Source organism: Capricornis sumatraensis, chromosome 9, assembly GCF_032405125.1.
Source record: "Capricornis sumatraensis isolate serow.1 chromosome 9, serow.2, whole genome shotgun sequence".
Classification (NCBI taxonomy): domain Eukaryota; kingdom Metazoa; phylum Chordata; class Mammalia; order Artiodactyla; family Bovidae; genus Capricornis; species Capricornis sumatraensis.
In genome coordinates, this window is record NC_091077.1 from 45,722,550 (window position 1) to 45,740,332 (window position 17,783).

The 17,783-nt window shown below is 43.5% G+C and overlaps 1 protein-coding gene and 1 non-coding gene across 2 annotated transcripts in view; one reads left to right on the forward strand and one right to left on the reverse strand.

The window, feature by feature from the left end:
• The first annotated feature begins 9,891 nt into the window (after positions 1 to 9,891).
• On the forward strand, positions 9,892 to 9,963 carry TRNAC-ACA (transfer RNA cysteine (anticodon ACA)). Its single transcript has one exon. It is a non-coding gene; the product is annotated as a tRNA-Cys (tRNA).
• A 1,466-nt stretch (positions 9,964 to 11,429) lies between these two features.
• The window catches only part of SAR1B (secretion associated Ras related GTPase 1B), a 28,780-nt gene continuing 22,426 nt past the window's right edge, over positions 11,430 to 17,783 (reverse strand). Inside the window, exons 6-7 of the mRNA XM_068979889.1 lie at positions 17,438 to 17,569; positions 11,430 to 16,084 (exon numbers count right to left, since the gene is read on the reverse strand). Coding sequence (XP_068835990.1) covers positions 15,968 to 16,084; positions 17,438 to 17,569 — 249 coding nt within the window. The 3' untranslated portion in view covers positions 11,430 to 15,967. The remainder of the gene's footprint in view (positions 16,085 to 17,437; positions 17,570 to 17,783) is intronic.

Sequence of the window (17,783 nt, forward strand, 5' to 3'; positions counted from 1 at the left end):
CCACTTCCCATGGCCCCGGCCCAGCTGGCCACATTGGCCAAAGAGCCAGCGCTGGAGTCCAGGACCTTTGGTTGTTCTTTAAGGCACTTCCTACCACCTTGTCCCTCAGACGCACAACACTCTGTGCTCCACATCGGCTCGGGGTGGGAGGATGATATGAATGTCACAGGAGGAGACACCTTCTGTCTTTGTTTCAAAGAAAGTTGATGTGCCATTTGTTAATATACAAGAGAAATATTGAAAATATATTGAAAAGAGCAATTTTAAATTATTTTTGGCTTATGTTGCAATATTTATTTTCTTGTATTAGGAAAGATTCCTTTGTAGAAAAAAAATGTATTTTTCATTAACGCAAAAACCTATTTCTCCTTTTTGTACATTGTCCATGTTCGCTACCCTTAACGAGCAATAGAATGTATGGCTGCCTCGGGGTGGCCAGTGCCCGCGTGCCCTGCATGATTCTGTGGTCCTGCCCCCACGTAGCTCCCAGTCCCATCCTGTCCTGCTCACTCATGGGGGCTTCCAGAGCCTAGCCCTCACTGGAGCCTGTGGCTTCAGGACCCCCTCTGCAATCCTCGTGTGTTGGCAAACGCAGTTAATAAAGCAATGTTTTCTGTGCTGGCTGGTGTGAGGCTCTGTTGCATTGGGGAGTGGGAGAGGGTGGGCCAGTGAAATAGTGAGTGGTCCCTGGGTGTCCCAAGGAATACAGTGAGTGCTCAGTATGCACTGTGGCTGGGCTTACTTGATTTGCTTCTCACAGCTGTCATTCCCTGGGGTTCAGAGTGGATGATGGAGCTTCCCAAAACTACCAGAGGTGAAATTCAGCATCAAAGTCAGAACCCCTTGAGCCACCTACAGTGGGAAGGTTTGAGAGGAAACTCTGGTTGATGTTGTTCAGTTACTAAGTCGTGTTCGACTCTGCGACCCCATGGGATGGATTTGCATGCCAGGCTCCTCTGTCCTTCCCTATCTCCTGGAGTTTGCTCAGATTTATGTCCACTGAGTTGGTGATGCTATCTAACCATTTCATCCTCTGCTGCCCCTTTGTTTTGCCTTCAGTCTTTCCCAGCATCAGTGTCTTTTCTAAGGAATCGGCTCTTCACATCAGATGGCCAAAGTTTTGAAGCTTCAGCTTTAGCATCTGTCCTTCCAATGAATATTCAGGATTGATTTCATTTAGGATTGACTGGTTTGATCTTCCATGCAGTCCAGAGGACTTCCAAGCGTCTTCTCAAGCACCACAATTCTAAAGCATCAATTCTTCAATGTTCAGCTGCCTTTATAGTCCAACTCTCACATCTGTACATGACTACTGAAAAAAACATAGCTTTGGCAATATGGGCCTTTGTCACATAGTGATATCTTTGCTTTTTAATATACTGCCTAGGTTTGTCATAGCTTTTGTTCCAAGGATCAAGCATCTTTTAATTTCATGGCTGCAATCATCATCCGCGGTGATTTTGGAGCCTAAGAAATAGAATCTCACTGCTTCCAGTCTGGTATTTGTCCCTAGATCAGGAAAGGTTTTAATCCAGGCTTGTTTTTCACTTGTTATTTCCTGAGTACTTGCTTTGGACCAGACTCTAAAGTATGCAGAATAAAGCCAACGTCTCTGCCGTCGGGGAGCTCACAGTCCAGCAGAGAGGCAATGAGGGAACTGGGAGGTACTGTGGAGGCCTGTATGGATGAGGTGGGGAGGGCACAGGAAGCAACATCATTCATGCATTCATTCATTCACAGACAATTGTCTACTGAGCATGCATCTCATTCTGCCGGTATGCTGGGTTGTATGCTGTGAGTGGCACCAGGACCCTGCCCTCCTAGAGCTTCCAGGTAACATAGGCTCGAAGGATAACTAGTTGCTTGCCCAAGGGGAGCTGGCTGGGAGGAAGGGACAACAAGCACTCTGGACAGATGGGTCCACAAGAACAAAGTTGGATTCAGCTATGCGTGGAAGGGTCTTGAGCCTCCTCTGAGAGTCCAAGGGGAGGAGCGTGGAAAGGAGCTTGAACTGAGACTCAAGGAATATAGCTTCTGGGGCTACTGACTTGGTTGTGAACCACAGAGAATTGCCCCTTTTCCTCACTGATGGAGTAGACAGTCCCCAAGGGCACCTCCAGATCCAAAGTTCTGTGATTCCACAATGCAGAAGGTGGTGGAAATAAACCTGGTGTACTTTGAACAACTGTGGAGGAAGGTGTTCCTCACTGAGGGGCCCCATGCCTGGGGATCAGGGAACCTTGTCTGACTGAGACGTATGTGTTCTCTCAGGGTGCTCAGCTGAGAGTGAGAAGGGCTCACTTAGCATCAACCGCAGTCAGCATGAGGTGCTGGTAGATCAGTCCCCAGGCTGAGGGGGCTCCTGTGTGGCCAGCTCCCCTGCCTGTGATTTGGGGCTGTTGGTTCTATGGGCCAGCTGCCCTGGGCTCGACACCCTAGATTTTCCCTCCTCCCAGAGCCAGGCCCACTACACAGTGCTCCAGAAGAGTGATGCAGGGGGCCTGCTGCCAGGCCTGCAGCTGCAGAGCTGACCCAGCTGATAACCGTGGGGCAGGAAAGGGCAAAACACTGGTGGGCCTGAAGCAGCAATGTGCAATAGAAATGAAGCATGAGGCACAGAGGTAATTCTAGTAGCCACATTTTTAACAAGTAAAAAGGAACAGGTAAAATGAATTTTAGTATATTTTAGTTAATCCATTATATCCAAAATATGATCACTTGAACCTGTAATCAATATAAAATAATCACTAATGAGCCAATGTACAAGAATCCAACGGGAGGCCAGGAGTGTCCACTCCCCCGCCACTTCGTTCCTGCACCTATTGATTTAGCATTCACGGCGCATCAGTTGCTGGGCCCTGAGGACACTGGGATGACCAAATGCCCTATGCAGAGATCAGGCCAGTGGGGGAGACAGACTTTAATCCCATAGTCCCAAAGCCAGGTGCAGTTACACACAGACTGTGCGGCAGAGGGGAGGCTCTCTTCCTCTGCCCGCCCTGAACTTCCCTTGTTCTGATGAAATTCCTGCAAGGTAGGTAGGATCTGGGGCGCCATCTGCTGCCCAGCCTTGATGCCTGACTATACGTGTTTTTGTTTTTTCTTTTTCTCCACAATTTAAAAAAAGAATCCTATATGGGGGTGGAGGCGGGGGGCGGGCGGGGGCGGGGGGGGGACCTGCTACATTTAATAATGTGCAACTGCTTTGTTGTAACAACAAACACGATGTTAAGGAAGTGAAGGTGAAAGTGAAGTTGCTCAGTCGTGTCCGACTCTTTGCGACACCATGGACTGTAGTCCACCAGGCTCCTCAATCCATGGAATTTTCCAGGCAAGGGTACTGGAGTGGGTTGCCATTTCCTTCTCCAGAGGATCTTCCCAACCCAGGGATCGAACCCGGGTCTCCCGCACTGCAGGCCGACGCTTTACCATCTGAGCCGCCAGGGAAGCCCATGTTAAGGAAAAAGAAACCATTCTAAAACATTAAAAAAGTGGGTTCCCTGGTGGTCTAGTGATTAGGACTTGGCGCTCTCGCTGTTGGGGTTGCATTCCCTGGTTACAGAACTAAGATCTCACAAGTCAAACAGCATGGCAAAAATTCCTTTCCTAGAGTATCCATGACTCCCCTGGGTCCCCCAACTCAAACTCAAGGAGGCTTCTTTTTATTATTGTTAACCCCATCCCCATAGTGATTTTTGTACAACGCCTTAGGAAAGTATGTCTAACTCAGGATCAGGAAACCGAGGTTCTAGTCTTCTGTCGTTGACTTCATGTACCTCAGTTTTTCCATCTGTCAAATAGAAGACGTTGGGGATACCGAATTCTTTAGGTCCTGGTGGGAAAGCCCATGGTCGGAGGATGTGGTCAGTGAGGGTGAGGTGAGAGCCTGACAGGGCCCTCCCTTTTACCTTAAGGCCAACTGGGTAGGTGGGACTGACTGGGGCTACCGAGAGCCTCCAGGCTGGACTTGGGCAGAGCCAGAGCAGGAAGTAGCTTAGGGTCATCACATTGTCAGAATGCCACGGTGGCCACAGATTCATGTCACCAGAAGAGGGGTCATTAGGAGCAAAGCAGTAGCCATGGGTGTGAACATGGAAGTGAAGCACCAGATCCAGCCCCTATGGTGACAGGGCAAAGTGCTGAGCAGGACCTGTGGGCAATGGAAGGAAGGTACATTATCTGTCCTGCGGGCTTGGAAGTGGGGCCCACGCCTCTCTGGGAGGGCTGGGGGTGTGGGGCGGGCTTTGTGATTTGGGTAACAGCAGTTGTAGGGTGGCTTGGAAGTGGGGCCCACGCCTCTCTGGGAGGGCTGGGGGTGTGGGGCAGGCTTTGTGATTTGGGTAACAGCAGTTGAGGGTGGCTTGCCCAGGTCTAGGGGTTTGTGTTCAGTGGGCAATCCGCCTTATTCCACCCCCATCTTTGGTTACCGTTAGCTATTCGTGGCCATTCAAGTCCAGAAAATTCCTCCAGGAATGCACCACACATGAGGAGGTGACTAGAAATGGATTCGTGTGGGCCTTGGGGTAAAGGAGAATTAAAAGACTGTGTTTGGCCCTTTCTGGGCCTCAGTTTCCTTATCTGTTAAGTGAGGATGAGAGTTCCTGCTGCGCGCCCCCCAACGCATGGTGGCTGAGAGTGGATCAAAACGGGCCTAGGTGTGCGGTGATTAGAATGAGGAACCACTGTGAGAGGAGGGGGACGGAGGTTAAGGCAGAGGGCGCCCTGACGCCGGCAGGCTGACTAGAGAGGCCAGGCGCCCAGAGGGATTTGTTCGCTTTAGCTCCGTTGTTCTCACGGGCCGCCCCATGCCCAACCGGGGAACCTGTGTTCTGGGGGCAGGGCAGAGGAAGGTCACGTGATGGCTGGGTAGCGGGGCCGGCCGAGGGCGGGTTGGAAGCACCTGGCGGTCATCCGGGACACCGCTCACGTGACATCTGAGCCAATCAGCTGCCTGTGCCTGAAACACACCCACCTTCCCAGCATTCTGGGTTCCTCCGCGGCCATTCTAAAACGGTATAACCCAGGAGGCGGCAGGTGGTTGAATTCTCCTGCTCCCCACCCTCTCACCCAACCCCGTGTTGCAGAGAAGGAACGTTGCCTTGCTAGGGACTGAATGTTGGGATTAACCTGAAACTCAGAAGAGCAGCAGGGTTTGTAGGAAAAGCCGAAAAGGAAGAGTGACTCAGCAAAATAAACCTTCACCTGTGGATATTCTGCACTGCTATTTTGGGATCCTGGGTGACTGCCTGGCTATGGTGACAGGTGCTTGGTATACAAAACCTTGTTTCCCACATGCCCGCCGTAATTATTTATGTTCCTCAGCTTACGGAAGGAGCTGCCGTGGGCGGTCCCCGATAGCTGCGTCGTCCACTGTTAGACTCCTAAATGAATTTTTGGCAAAGGGAAGAGTGTGCCCTGAAGGGCCATCAAGAACCGGAGGGGATGCTCAAGTCTAGGGACCCCTCTGCCCTCCAGGAGCACTTCCCTTCTGGTCAGGAAGGGGTACGGGACCAGTACCGACCAGCGTTATCAATCCTGGTTCCTGCTCAGGCCTCAGCCAAGGAGCCTCATCTGGGTGATACCTCAGGGTTTAGGTGGTTGTGGGGGCATGAAAGCTCGTCTTGCCCACCACCTTCTCTAGGACAGCCTCTGAATTCTAGTGACTGAGAACCTGTCATTTTGTAAGCAACCCATTGCTAAGCCATCCATATTAAGTTTAAAACGTCTTACTTAAATTCAACTGTAACTGTTGCCTTGAAACGTAATGTTTCTATTCACAGGCTGTTCTGAGCCCTGGAGCCACAGAGATCAAGTACGGTCCAGTGTTCCCTAGACAGTCCTTGGGCTGTGAGGAGTTAGGATGCCTTGCCCACTTGACTTTTCAACTTCAGGACTTTACTAGGGGATTTGAAGGCACGGTATTCTCCTCAGCTACTTCTGTTATGCCTCTCCTGCTTGATGGATGGAACCATCAGATCCCCACACTGTGCAGGCAAAGCCAGCCCCCAGGTAAGAGGTTCGTGGAGAAGGGGGATCAGAGAGGGACAGTTGGGGTCTCAGCTCCTGGCTCCCAGCAGTACCCTAAGGGAGCCCCAACCCTCCACCCCCTTAGCCTGATGTCTTTTATTGAATAGGTTGGCAATACTGGCTGTGTCAACAGTTCCAGCTTGTTTTTTTTTTTTTAACTTTTAATTTTACATTGAATTATAGCCAGTTAACAGTGTTGTGATAGTTTCAGGTGGACAGCAAAGGGACTCAGCCATAGGTATGCATGTATCCATTCTCCCCCAAACACCCCTCGCATCCAGGCTGCCATATAACATTCAGCAGAGTTCCCTGTGCAACATCCACCCTGGGTAATTTTTAATTTGACCCCAAACCTGTGTCTTCCTTGTTGTCACTAGCACACATTCTGCTGTGCATGCTCAGTGTGGCATTTTGGGGACACACGTCTGTACAGTTGTTCCCAACTTCAAATAGCCTATTGCTGATCTCATGGCCCCATGAGCAGGCTCTCCTGGTGGATTGCTGGCTCCTGCCTTGGGTTGAAAAATGTGATCATATATCATAAACCGTTGGATTTGGAATCAGTGTTAGAAGTAGCCTACTTTGACAGGTGAAAAACGGGCTGAAAGATGGGAAAGGGCAGCCCTGCTCTCCTGCCTTCTCAGTTTAGGCCTCACGTTCTTGTCTTTCCCTCCACTGACATCTGTCTAATACGCTGCCCACATAGCACCTTTTCAGGCTCTGAGCTCTACCAGCCCGAAATCACAGCATGCCGTTTTCTGCTGTGCCTTTGTCTTTGCTGTTCTGTCTGCTTACACTCGCCTTGCTCACCCCTTCTTTACTAAACAGTATATATGCCTTCAAGATTCAGCTCTGATGCCCCGTTTTTAGAAACCTTGGTGTTTGAGGGCCTTTCCCTTTTGCCTTCCATGGTCCCTTGGGCAAATGGCTGCCCATTTTTCATCATTCCATGTAAGTCCCCAGCAAGGAGGTGTTGAAATGCCAGCTGACTGACTGACTGGCTCGTGGACAGGCAGACAGAAAGTGTGGCCACCTGTCCCAACCTGAACCCAACACCTGCACAGTACTTGCAAAAGACCTGGTGATAACTAATAGTTTTCCACATAAGGCTTTATGTGTAAAAGAGAGAAAATGAATCCAGTGAGTAGGTGATTAGGTAAAACCCTCCCTTGTATTTTGCCCAGCCCAGCCTTGCACATGGAGCAGTGAGCAAGGCCGCCAACATGTCAAGTAATCAGAAACTGCTTCTCCAAACAGGAAGGCAGAGTGAGGCTTCAAAATCCAAAAGGGGTCCCCCTGCCATCAGACTGCCAGAGGATTGTGGATTCTGAACCTGGTCTCAAATAGAAGCTGATGTGGAGAAAATTTCAGACTGGTCTCAAAATAGCTTTTTCCCCCGCCGTCTACTACCCTGAAGTCAGAAAAGAAAGTAGCGTTGCATGGTTTCCTTCAGGAACTGTCAGACTTGTTTCCCCTTGCAGTGGACCCCCTAGTTGCAAATCAGCTCTGGGGCCCAGAACAGGGCTAGAACTCGCCTATTCTGTGTTTTACTCAAAGAAAGTCTCTTGCCCATTTGGGTCTCGAAAGAGAAGTCCATAGAATGGAGGGAAGTCAGTGTGCTTTTCTCCAGACTGCAATCGATCTGGTGTGGCTTCCCAGTCACGAGGTGGGTCTAGAGACCTCAAGATAAACCCAAGGACTAGGAGAGAACCCTAAATGGTGCTGTAATGGTAATGTTTATAATCTCTCTAGTTTCTGGGATTTTCCTAATCCCGGATGAAATGACTACAACTCCACCGATGAGGTTCACATTCAATTCCTTTTAGCTCAAGAAAGGAGTAAACAAATATCTTCATTTCGACCCCCAGGTGTTCTCTGTCTGTTCACCTGTACCTCACCTCCAATTATTTCTTCCCCTTGTTTACTTTTAACAGCCATGAAACACGACACTTCTGAAGATTTTGACTGGAGGACTGTTACCCATTAACCCAGGTCCTTTCAATATGATCGGGTAAGAAAGCTCTTCAGTTTCTTTTTGCAACGTTACCAGCTTGTTTGTAGTGACACGGTGCCATCACTGAACTCAGTGACTTTAATAAGCATGTTAAATGGTTCACCGTGCTGCCTCCAATCGAAATCCACATTCCAAAGCGAGGCTTCCTTTGTTTACCACATAACAGCCAGAAAATTATTGAGTTTTGGTGTCTAATTTTAAATAAATCAAGTTAAGAGGCTTTGTAAACACAGGCTTTGACCTTTGTCAACTAACTTAATACCCAGCCAAATCCTTTATAAGGGCCTGTTTTTTGGGACCTTTGTTTTTAATCATCAGGTTTCTAAGTTGTTCTCATCTTTCAATTAGGAGGATGGTGGCCACCACCCAAAGGGATTCTTTTACCGTTTCCTAGTTCCCCTGTTCCCCACAAGGTGCTTTTCACACTCTTTTGAGGGCTGTGATGTTGGCATTGCTGTACCTTTAGTACAAATATCAGATAGTTTGTGCTGTGTGCTTTGCTAAGTCGCGTCGGTCATGTCCAACTCTGTGAGCCTCTATGGACTGTAGCTCCCCCAGACTGCTCTGTTCATGGGACTCTCCAGGCAGGAATACTGGAGTGGGTTGCCATGCCCTTCTCCAGGGGATCCTCCCGACCCAGGGATCGAACCCGTGTCCCTTACATCTCCTGTATTGGCAGGTGGGTTCTTTACCACTCACACCACCTGGGAAGCCCATCAGATAGTCTGGTGGGATATTATGTAACTAAATTCAAGAAAATGAGGTAAATAAACTGGATTTTTTCCCATTTTAAAAGCTTGTTTTTAATTGAAGGATAATTGCTTTTACAGTGTTGTGTTGGTTTCTGCCATACATCAGCATGAATCAGCCATAGGTATACATATGTCCCTTCCCTCTTAAACCTCCCTCCCGCCTCCCCGTCTCATCCGACCCCTCTAGGCTGTCACAGAGCACCAGTTTGCACTCCCTGCATCATATAGCAAATTCCCACTGACTGTCTTGCTTATGGTGATGTGTGTTTCCAAGTTCCCGTCGCATGTTGCAGTTTGTCCCCCCTCTTCCTCCCACTGGGTCCACGAGTCTGTTCTGTGTCTCCATCTCCATTGCTGCTCTGCAGTAGGCTTCAGTACCGTCTATTCCATGTGTGTGTGTTAATATACAATATTTGTTTTTCTGACTTATTTCATTCTGTATAATAGGCTCTTGGTTCACTACCTCATTAGAACTGACTTGAATGTTTTCTTTTTTATGACTGAGTTGAGTATATTCCATTGTATATATGTACCACAACTTCTTTATCCATTCATCTGTTGATGGACATCTGTTAATAGGTTGCTTCCACATTCTAGCTCTTACAAGTGGTGCTGCAATGAACATTGGGGTACATGTTTCAGTTATGGTTTTGTCAGGGTATGTGCTCAGTAGTGGGATTGTTGGGTCATATAGTGGTTTTATTCTTGGTTTTTTAAGGAATCTCCATACTCTTCTCCATAGTGGCTGTGTCAGTTTACATTCCCACCAACAGTACAAGAGAGTTCCCTTTTCTCCATGCGCTCTCCACCATTTATTGTTTGTAGACTTTTTGATGATGGTCATTTTGATGAATGTGAGGTGACACCTCATTGTAGTTTTGATCTGCATTTTTAAAATAATGAGTGATGTTGAGTATCTTTTCATGTTTATTAGCCATCTGTATGTCTTATTTGGAGAAATGTCTGAATAAACTGGATTTTATTTTCTTAGCATTTATGCCTTCAGTACATTCACTGTCTACTTTGTTAGTTTCAGTTCAACAAATAGTTTGAGTGCATGCTAAATCTCTATTTGATGGACTCAATGGTAATTGGACTTCCCTGGTGGCTCAGATGGTAAGGCGTCTGCCTACAATGCAGGAGACCCAGGTTCAATCCCTGGGTTGGGAAGATCTCTTGGAGAAGGAAATGGCAACCCACTCCAGTATTCTTGCCTGGAAAATCCCATGGGTGGAGGATCCTGGTAGGCTATACAGTCCATGGGGGTTGCAAAGAGTTGGACACGACTGAGCGACTTCACTTCAACAGTAATAGAATCATGACTGGCTATGTTAAAAGAGTTAGCACAAAGCCTTATGTTATCTTGCACATTGTTAGTGGAAAGGTTAAAGGAATGGCTATATAAAGTTTTATTTGTTAATATTTATTTATTTGGCTGCATTAGGCAGGTCTTAGTTGCGACCTGCAGGATCTTTTGTTGCTGTGCATGGACTGTCTAGCTCTGGTGTGTGGGCTCAGTAGTTGAGGGGCTTGGGCTTAGTTGCTCCGCCACATGTGGGAATCTCAGTTCTCCAGTTGGGCTCAAACCTGCATCCTCTGTGTTGCAAGGTATATTCTTAACCCCTGGACCACCACGGAAGTCCTTAGAAAGTTCTTATAGTTGGATTTAAGTCTCAAAAGTAGCTTGATAATCCTTACCAAAATGATATTTTTTCATTTGCATCACCTGAGTTAAAAAAATTTTGCTACCTGGGCTTTCAGTGATTCTGAATTGTAGCCAAGGTTGAGAACCACCGGCTACAGGTTACAGTGATGTGCGTGCATGCTCAGTTGCTAATTTGTATGTGACTCTTTGCCACCTCATGGACTGTAGCCAACCAGGCTCCTCTGTCCATGGGATTTCCCAGGGGAGAATACTGGAGTGGGTTGCGGTTTCCTGCTCCACGGGATCTTCCTGACCCAGGGACTGAACCTGTGTCTCCTCACTGGCCGGCAGGTTCTTAACCACCGAGCCACCAGGGAAGCCCTACATTGATGCAGGATTTCCTAGTAAATGAATTCTCAGGAAAAAAAAATTTTTTTTCTTCACTGATTAGCCAATGATCATTTAGTGTTGTTAGTATTTAGTGGTATATTGCTGTTTCTCCTAAATGAAAATCGACACATTCTGGCATCAGAAAAACCCGAGAAACTTGTTGAAGAGTTGTATGCTTGCCTTCCACTCCACCCCAGATTTGCTGAGTTGTATGCCTGCCTTCCACTCCACCCCAGATTTGCTGAATCAGTTTTTGTGGGATTTTTTTTTCTGTAGTGTTCTTTTTTTTTAAAGTTTCCTCCACCCCTAGGAGATTCTGATGCATACTAGAGCTTGAAAACCTTGATGTAGATAAAACCAACCAACTGCTTATTTTTCACATTTCAACTGAGTCAGCATTGTGTAAGTCCTACTACAGTGTGCTTATAAGCTTTTTCTAGTCTAAGCAAATTATGCTTTAGTTTCTTGGAATCCTTGCACAGAGGGCACGTGCTATAACCTTAGTAATTTCAAAGTTCAAGAAATTTCTAATAAGCACAATAAAAACTACTAGATGATAAAAACAGGACCTGACACCAGAGTGTTTCAAAGACCAGGTAATTATTTTATTTTTCTATTTCTGACACTCAAAGCATAGGGGGTAAAAAGATAATAGAACATAATCAAAATAACACACAAACACAATTCAAGAACATTTAACCATCTATTATAGCTGTTCTTTGTAAAATACATAAAGGTAAACAGAAACATCTTTATATAAATTAATGCTTAATCTGCATACACTGTAAAACAATTGTTAAAATTCACACTAAGATACTAGTGCAAGCAGTGGTGTACAAAAGTGCAAACAAGGTTAGTGATGAAAAACTTATCACCGACTTACCACTTCAACATACTCTGCATCCAGCCAAATACTAAAGGCCTCACCACAGAAAACACTTTGATCACTTTGAAAGTTACCTGACTACATTCACCCTGAGTGCTCTTGCCTCAGTATGGCAATAGATTATGAGTTCAGGTTAGGAGCAGCACCAGGGAATCCAGAAACCCAGGGGAAGTTGGCCATTCTGACGTGAATCTTCTCCAAAGATAATCATTCTCCATGAAATCACCCAAAAGCCTTTCCCATTTCTGTCTTAAAATCCATTTGGAGTGGGGGTACTCCTGAAACAAAGCTTACTTTGAATAAATTTGCTTCCTCTACTGTGATTAATTTGGATTCTGTTTAAAGGTGTGGTCAAAGCCCAGAATAATCAGAGGTATTAAATATATTATCTATTTAATGTTTTAAATTGTGAAGACAAAAATTAGTTGATTCAAACTGCATCGTCAATAGATGGTCAGTAGTTGGTCAAATCAAGAGAGGGCAATTCCGTTTATACTCAGGGATTTCCAGGTATGAGCTGGAGTATGTGAGGGGGAATGGCTATAGGGTTCAAGAGTAGAAACATGGTTTTAACAGAATCCCAATCACTTTACACAGAGGCACAGCCCCATAGTTTTAAGAATTTGTTCTTTTTTTCTTTTCTGGTTAAAAAGCACTAATGTGCATTTCAAAAGAACAATGATTGGAAAGACCAGAAACATTAATATTGGGCTCTGAGAATTTAGTCCTTAATTTAAAATATGTTGTCTGAACTCTTACTATTTATAACAAAAAAAATTAATGGTTTATAGAAAACCTCTAATTCCTTATTAATTTTATTCAGAAATTTATATTTGCTAATCTCAATTTTTCATGTTGTGTGGAGATTTTTTTGAAACTTCACCAACTTTTACATATATTTAAAATGATTCAAACAATGTACTCTAAATCAACACATGATATTCTGAGAGACTTTCTTTTATATTAGCTTTGTCAGTGTACTCTGATCAAAATTTATTTGGCAATAGAAGCCTTGCAAACTTCAGTCATGTAACTGACTAACAAGACTGAAACGCCACATTGAGTCACATACTAAATACAGGTTCAGAAAATGTAAACCTGTCTGCTGAAGCTCAAATCATCAACTAGAGGTATTCTGTTTTTAATGATGGAACTTGTGAAAATGCTGGATTTTGAATGTGGTTAATCAAATCATTTTGCAGAAGAAACACTTTTATCACAGTTATTACTCTATTTCAGTGATTTACAAGTAGTTTATGGGCTGGAAAGCACTACATGTAGTGTGAGCCAGTTGAAAACTAAAGAAGAGAAACAACATTCTGTGTTTATGCTGTAAACCACAGTAAAGTTGTATATGTACACAGGCACACTAAACCAAAATTTAGATCTATGCAGGCAATATCTGAATTCATACTTCTTTGGCACTCAAGGATACTGGGTTAACCAAGTCAATAGTGAAGAATATTTTTCATATTCTTCAGGGAATATCTGTGCCCAATTTTTAAAAATGCTATTATAATCTCCAATCTAAAAATTCATCAAGGTAAACTGGAATCCATCAATTTAACCAGTTACAGAAAAGTATAATTAATAGCAGTCATTGAAACAGGTGCGAGGTTAAGAATCTTTTTAAAAATACATAAGCCAGCTGAGGCTATCTGTTTTTAGTTTTGGACTTAAGATTTTAAAACATCTTTTGAACACTTCCTGATGTACATGGAATCCAGTCTTAACTTGGATATAACAGTGTTAATTACATTTTCACACTTTGTAGAGGGAAGAACAAAATTAACTACATTTACCCCCCAAATACTCCACAAATGTACACAGTTGCACAGGCACATACAGAGTATATATGTTTTTCCCACGTGCCTTTGCCATTTCTTGGCATTCTCTTAAATTGCTTCTCCTGATGGAAGCAGTGACTCTGTACACTGTCTGAGGAGCTCTCAGAGCTGGATGATAAGCCCAATGGCTGGCGAACTCTGAGGCCCATCTCCCTGGAGATGGCAGGAAAGTGCAGCTTCATTTCCAGAGGTTCAGACTCTGGAAGACTCTTACATCATTGGGAAAATATCCACAGTTTAGCTGTGGTCCACAAAGTGACTCTGTTCCTTTGATCCCAGTGACAGACCTGGAATGAGAGTTCTGGAACAAGAGAGTTTGTGCCAGAAAGCAAATCCCTCTAGAGAAACCAGTAAGCTTTTTCTTTTAAACGATTTTATAACACAGATAATTAACTTCTCAATCATCACAACAGATACTAGGAAATACTTGGAGAAAAGCATGTCCCTGTAAATACTGAAAACAGATACCATCAACAAGAGGCAATTACTTTGAATAAGGCTTAATTCTGTTCAGTCAAGACGTTAGAAATGAGAACTTTAAACATATCTGGCAGAATAACCAAGAGGCTGAATGTCATTTCCTACTTTTCCCTGGTGTTACTGATGTTTTTAGGCAGGGAGAAAGCTTTTTTATTTTCCTTTAGAAGGAAGCTGAAAATGAAACAGAATAGCTAAATTCCTAAAACCAAATGTCATGATGAAATGACCTTGTTGGTTTAGCTAACTAGTAATTCCTTCCAGGCATATCTTTCAATCCTTATTTGCTTCATATACAATATTATATTATTGATGACAGAAAGGACTATAGTTAACTCTGATCTGGACAAGAGCTAGAGGAAATAGTAATTCTAATATTAAAATTACTCTTGATGGAACTGGAGCAATCTATTCTCAATAGAGTTGGTTGAATATGCTATAAAACCTCGGTTTATGACCAAGAGAGGAAATCTTAAGCTTGAGAGTCTTTAAAAATAAATATTTGGCACTTGTCTTTCAGCTAATTATGGGAATCTCAGACATATGGGAAAAAAGAATTCAATTTCTTAGAAAATTAAAATGCTTTAAAAAGCTAACCAAAATCTGATTAGAAAATCTTATCAGTGAGGCTTGTAGACGCTATCATGTGGCAAGCATGGTTCAAAAAACAAAAGCCTTTGTGTTGTAAAGTTAAGAGAATGTAAAGTTAAGAGTTGAGAATAACTAAGAAAAAAGAAAATTAAATACATGGATTCATTTTCTTTCCACCAAGAAATAAAATATGCCCAAAATGCAAAAGAGCCATAGGACAGGAACAAAGTCTTCAAATATCTCAGTGACAGGTGAAGCAGAACACGCTTTCTTTATCCTCAGATGCAGGATCCACCATGCAACTGCACAACACCCTATGTGTCACTTGCCCTGCTGAGTCCCATTAAGTACCATTAAGTAAGACTGGGGAGTACCTCTAGCTGTGGGGAGACTGGTGCTTGTCATTATTTTTGGTGAAAAGGCAGATTACCAAACTGGGTGCCATTAAGATTGGAGCACGTCAGAATTAGACAACTGGGATTGGCTCATCAAACCAAAAATTAACCTTGGGTTGTACCAGAACATGTGCTTTTTCTTCAGAAGGCCGATCCCACAGGGAGTAGGACGTGGACCCCATCAGCACTGGTCATGGTAGTGTTACAGATGAAAATATACATGATTCAGAGATAAATGTGGTATAAGCTGCAACCAAACACAATTTGTCTCTAGATAAATGCAAAAGCCTGTAGGGACTTAAACATTATCCTAAATATTCTAAAGCAATCTCCTTTCCCCACAACATATTAAATATGCAAAAGTTCAGAGCATACTAGCCAGATAAGACACATTAAAATGAAACATTTGCCCAACAAGGATGCCAAACACTAGGGTTTGTTTTATTGCATGATGTTTGCATGAGAAAAAAACAATTGAAACTGTAAGGCATCATGCAGTCATAAAAGCTTATTATTAACTGCTTACTAAAGATAGGTGGACATATAATCTAAAATTTAAAAACTAGTTCCAAAAATTACATAAAAAATTTAACATGATGAGCTTTTAAATATGGTTGATAGTTGTAGTTTCCTGTTATTAAAAAGTGCTTCAAATGTTGTCTGGAAAGTTGCTGTTCAAAAATGGTGCTGGGGGTAATGTCACATTATAAACTGTAAAAACTAAGTATTTTTATGGAATTAGAAAGCTAATATGTGATATTCAAACTTATTTGAATCAGTTTTCAATTCTCACTCAAATTAAGTTGATAAAATATTAATAATCTAAAAAACATCTGTTTTCTAACCAACAATAAAAGTCTATTGAATTCAAGTTATGCATGTTGAGTGATCAAATCTCTGAGTAGGCCTGAATGGTGAGACCTGGAACTGATGTGGGCTGGTGTTAATCAATGTACTGTGCCATCCAGCGGAAGCCTTCTCCGTAGCCTTGTCTTTTGAGCACACTGCACATGAAAACTTCTAAGGGCCGGGCATTCAGTTCTTTCAGAGATACATTGCCCTAGGAGAGAAGATGGGCATTATGTTGGGTGACCTCTTAATGAAATAAAAGCCCTACTCCCTAGGAGAGCTGCCGTTCGTACATCTTAGAACAAAGGGTGACTGTGATAAAGCCATGGCTGTTTGTCACCCAAGTCCCTTCCCCTAAACACATAGGGCACCTCCTCTCACTCTGCTGTAGGACACATGTCCATTTGGTGGGATAGAAGTGAGCCTGTGAGGTGCACAAGAATGAAAATAATCTGTGACTTCAAAATTACCTGGGACAACTGGCTTCGCTAATATTAAAAACAAACATTCTGTGAGTAGATTTATGACCTAACAAGGCCATTCTTAAAATTAATGTGGAGTTGACTTAATAAAAAGAAGACACAGAAAACAGACTAAAGTCCACCTTATCTAACATACAGTCTCCTTCCACAGGCTGCCATATTGCTCTACTCTGGGATTTTTCAATACTCAGGTCCTTCCCCAAAACAAATCCCAGTAAAAATGATTGCAAAAATAATGTGTGTTAAAGCTTAAGTATGAAGTGTATGTTCTGAAAACCCCATAACTCTGCTATAGCCAAGTATACATTTCATTTTTATCTGTGGGGAACTCTGGACTTAAACACTGAACCAGGGGCCTAAACACACTATTGGTATGCTTAAACATTCAAATATATTATTTAGTGGCTAATTCTGAAAAATTATGACAAAACTTTGAAAGCTTTCATTAAGTTTCCCATATGCACAGGCTGTGACATTTTTAATATCACCAAGTAAAGGTTGGTGATACTTTCCAATACTTTGGCCACCTGATGTGAAGAACTGACTCATTGGAAAATGATGCTGGGAAAGACTGAAAGCAGGAAGAGAAGGGGACAACAGAGGATGAGATGGTTGTATGGCATCACCGACTCGATGGACAGGAGTCTGAGCAAGCTCCAGGAGTTGGTGATGGACAGGGAAGCCTGGTGTGCTGCAGCCCATGAAGTCGCAAAGAGTCGGACACGACTGAGAGACTGAACTGAAGAAAAGGTTTCATTTCATTCAGTGGTAGGAAGAAAATAAATGAGGACACTCAAAAAAGACCCAAATGTACCAATGACAGTTTTTAAGAAGAAAATGAAACTGGGCTTGTGAGGTTGGACAATAGTAATTTAAAGACAACTGGTTGGACACCTGAAACTAGTATGTCAATTATATCCCAATTAAAAAAAAGAAGCCAGACTACCAATTAGACTGGTAAGCATGATTACTGTTAAGGGTAGTATGGGAACAGACCTTTTCAGAAGATTAAAAGTAAATAAAATAAAAAGATATTTGTACTACTGAATGAAGTATTCACACCTGTCAATTTTTTTTTTTACCTTTCCTGTTGTCTGACCATATAAACCAAACATCTCTCGCAACCTTTCTTCACTGATGGCTTCAGGCCTGTCAATCTTATTCCCAAGAATCAGTATAGGCACATTAGCAACAGTTTCATCTGTCATTAGTGACTGAAAAAAAACAAGGCAAAATGAAAGTTAAGATGTTGATATAAAACCATCTAAAGGGCTCATTGTGACAAGACAGCAAATGGGCATCAAGGGCTCACTCTCCATCATATCCTGGCAGTTTGGCTTTCTTTGGTGAACTTTCCCTACATTTTAAAGTGAGCTCAATGATCCCGTAGCTCAATTCTTCTGCCTCTCTGTCTCCTTCTGTAAATGC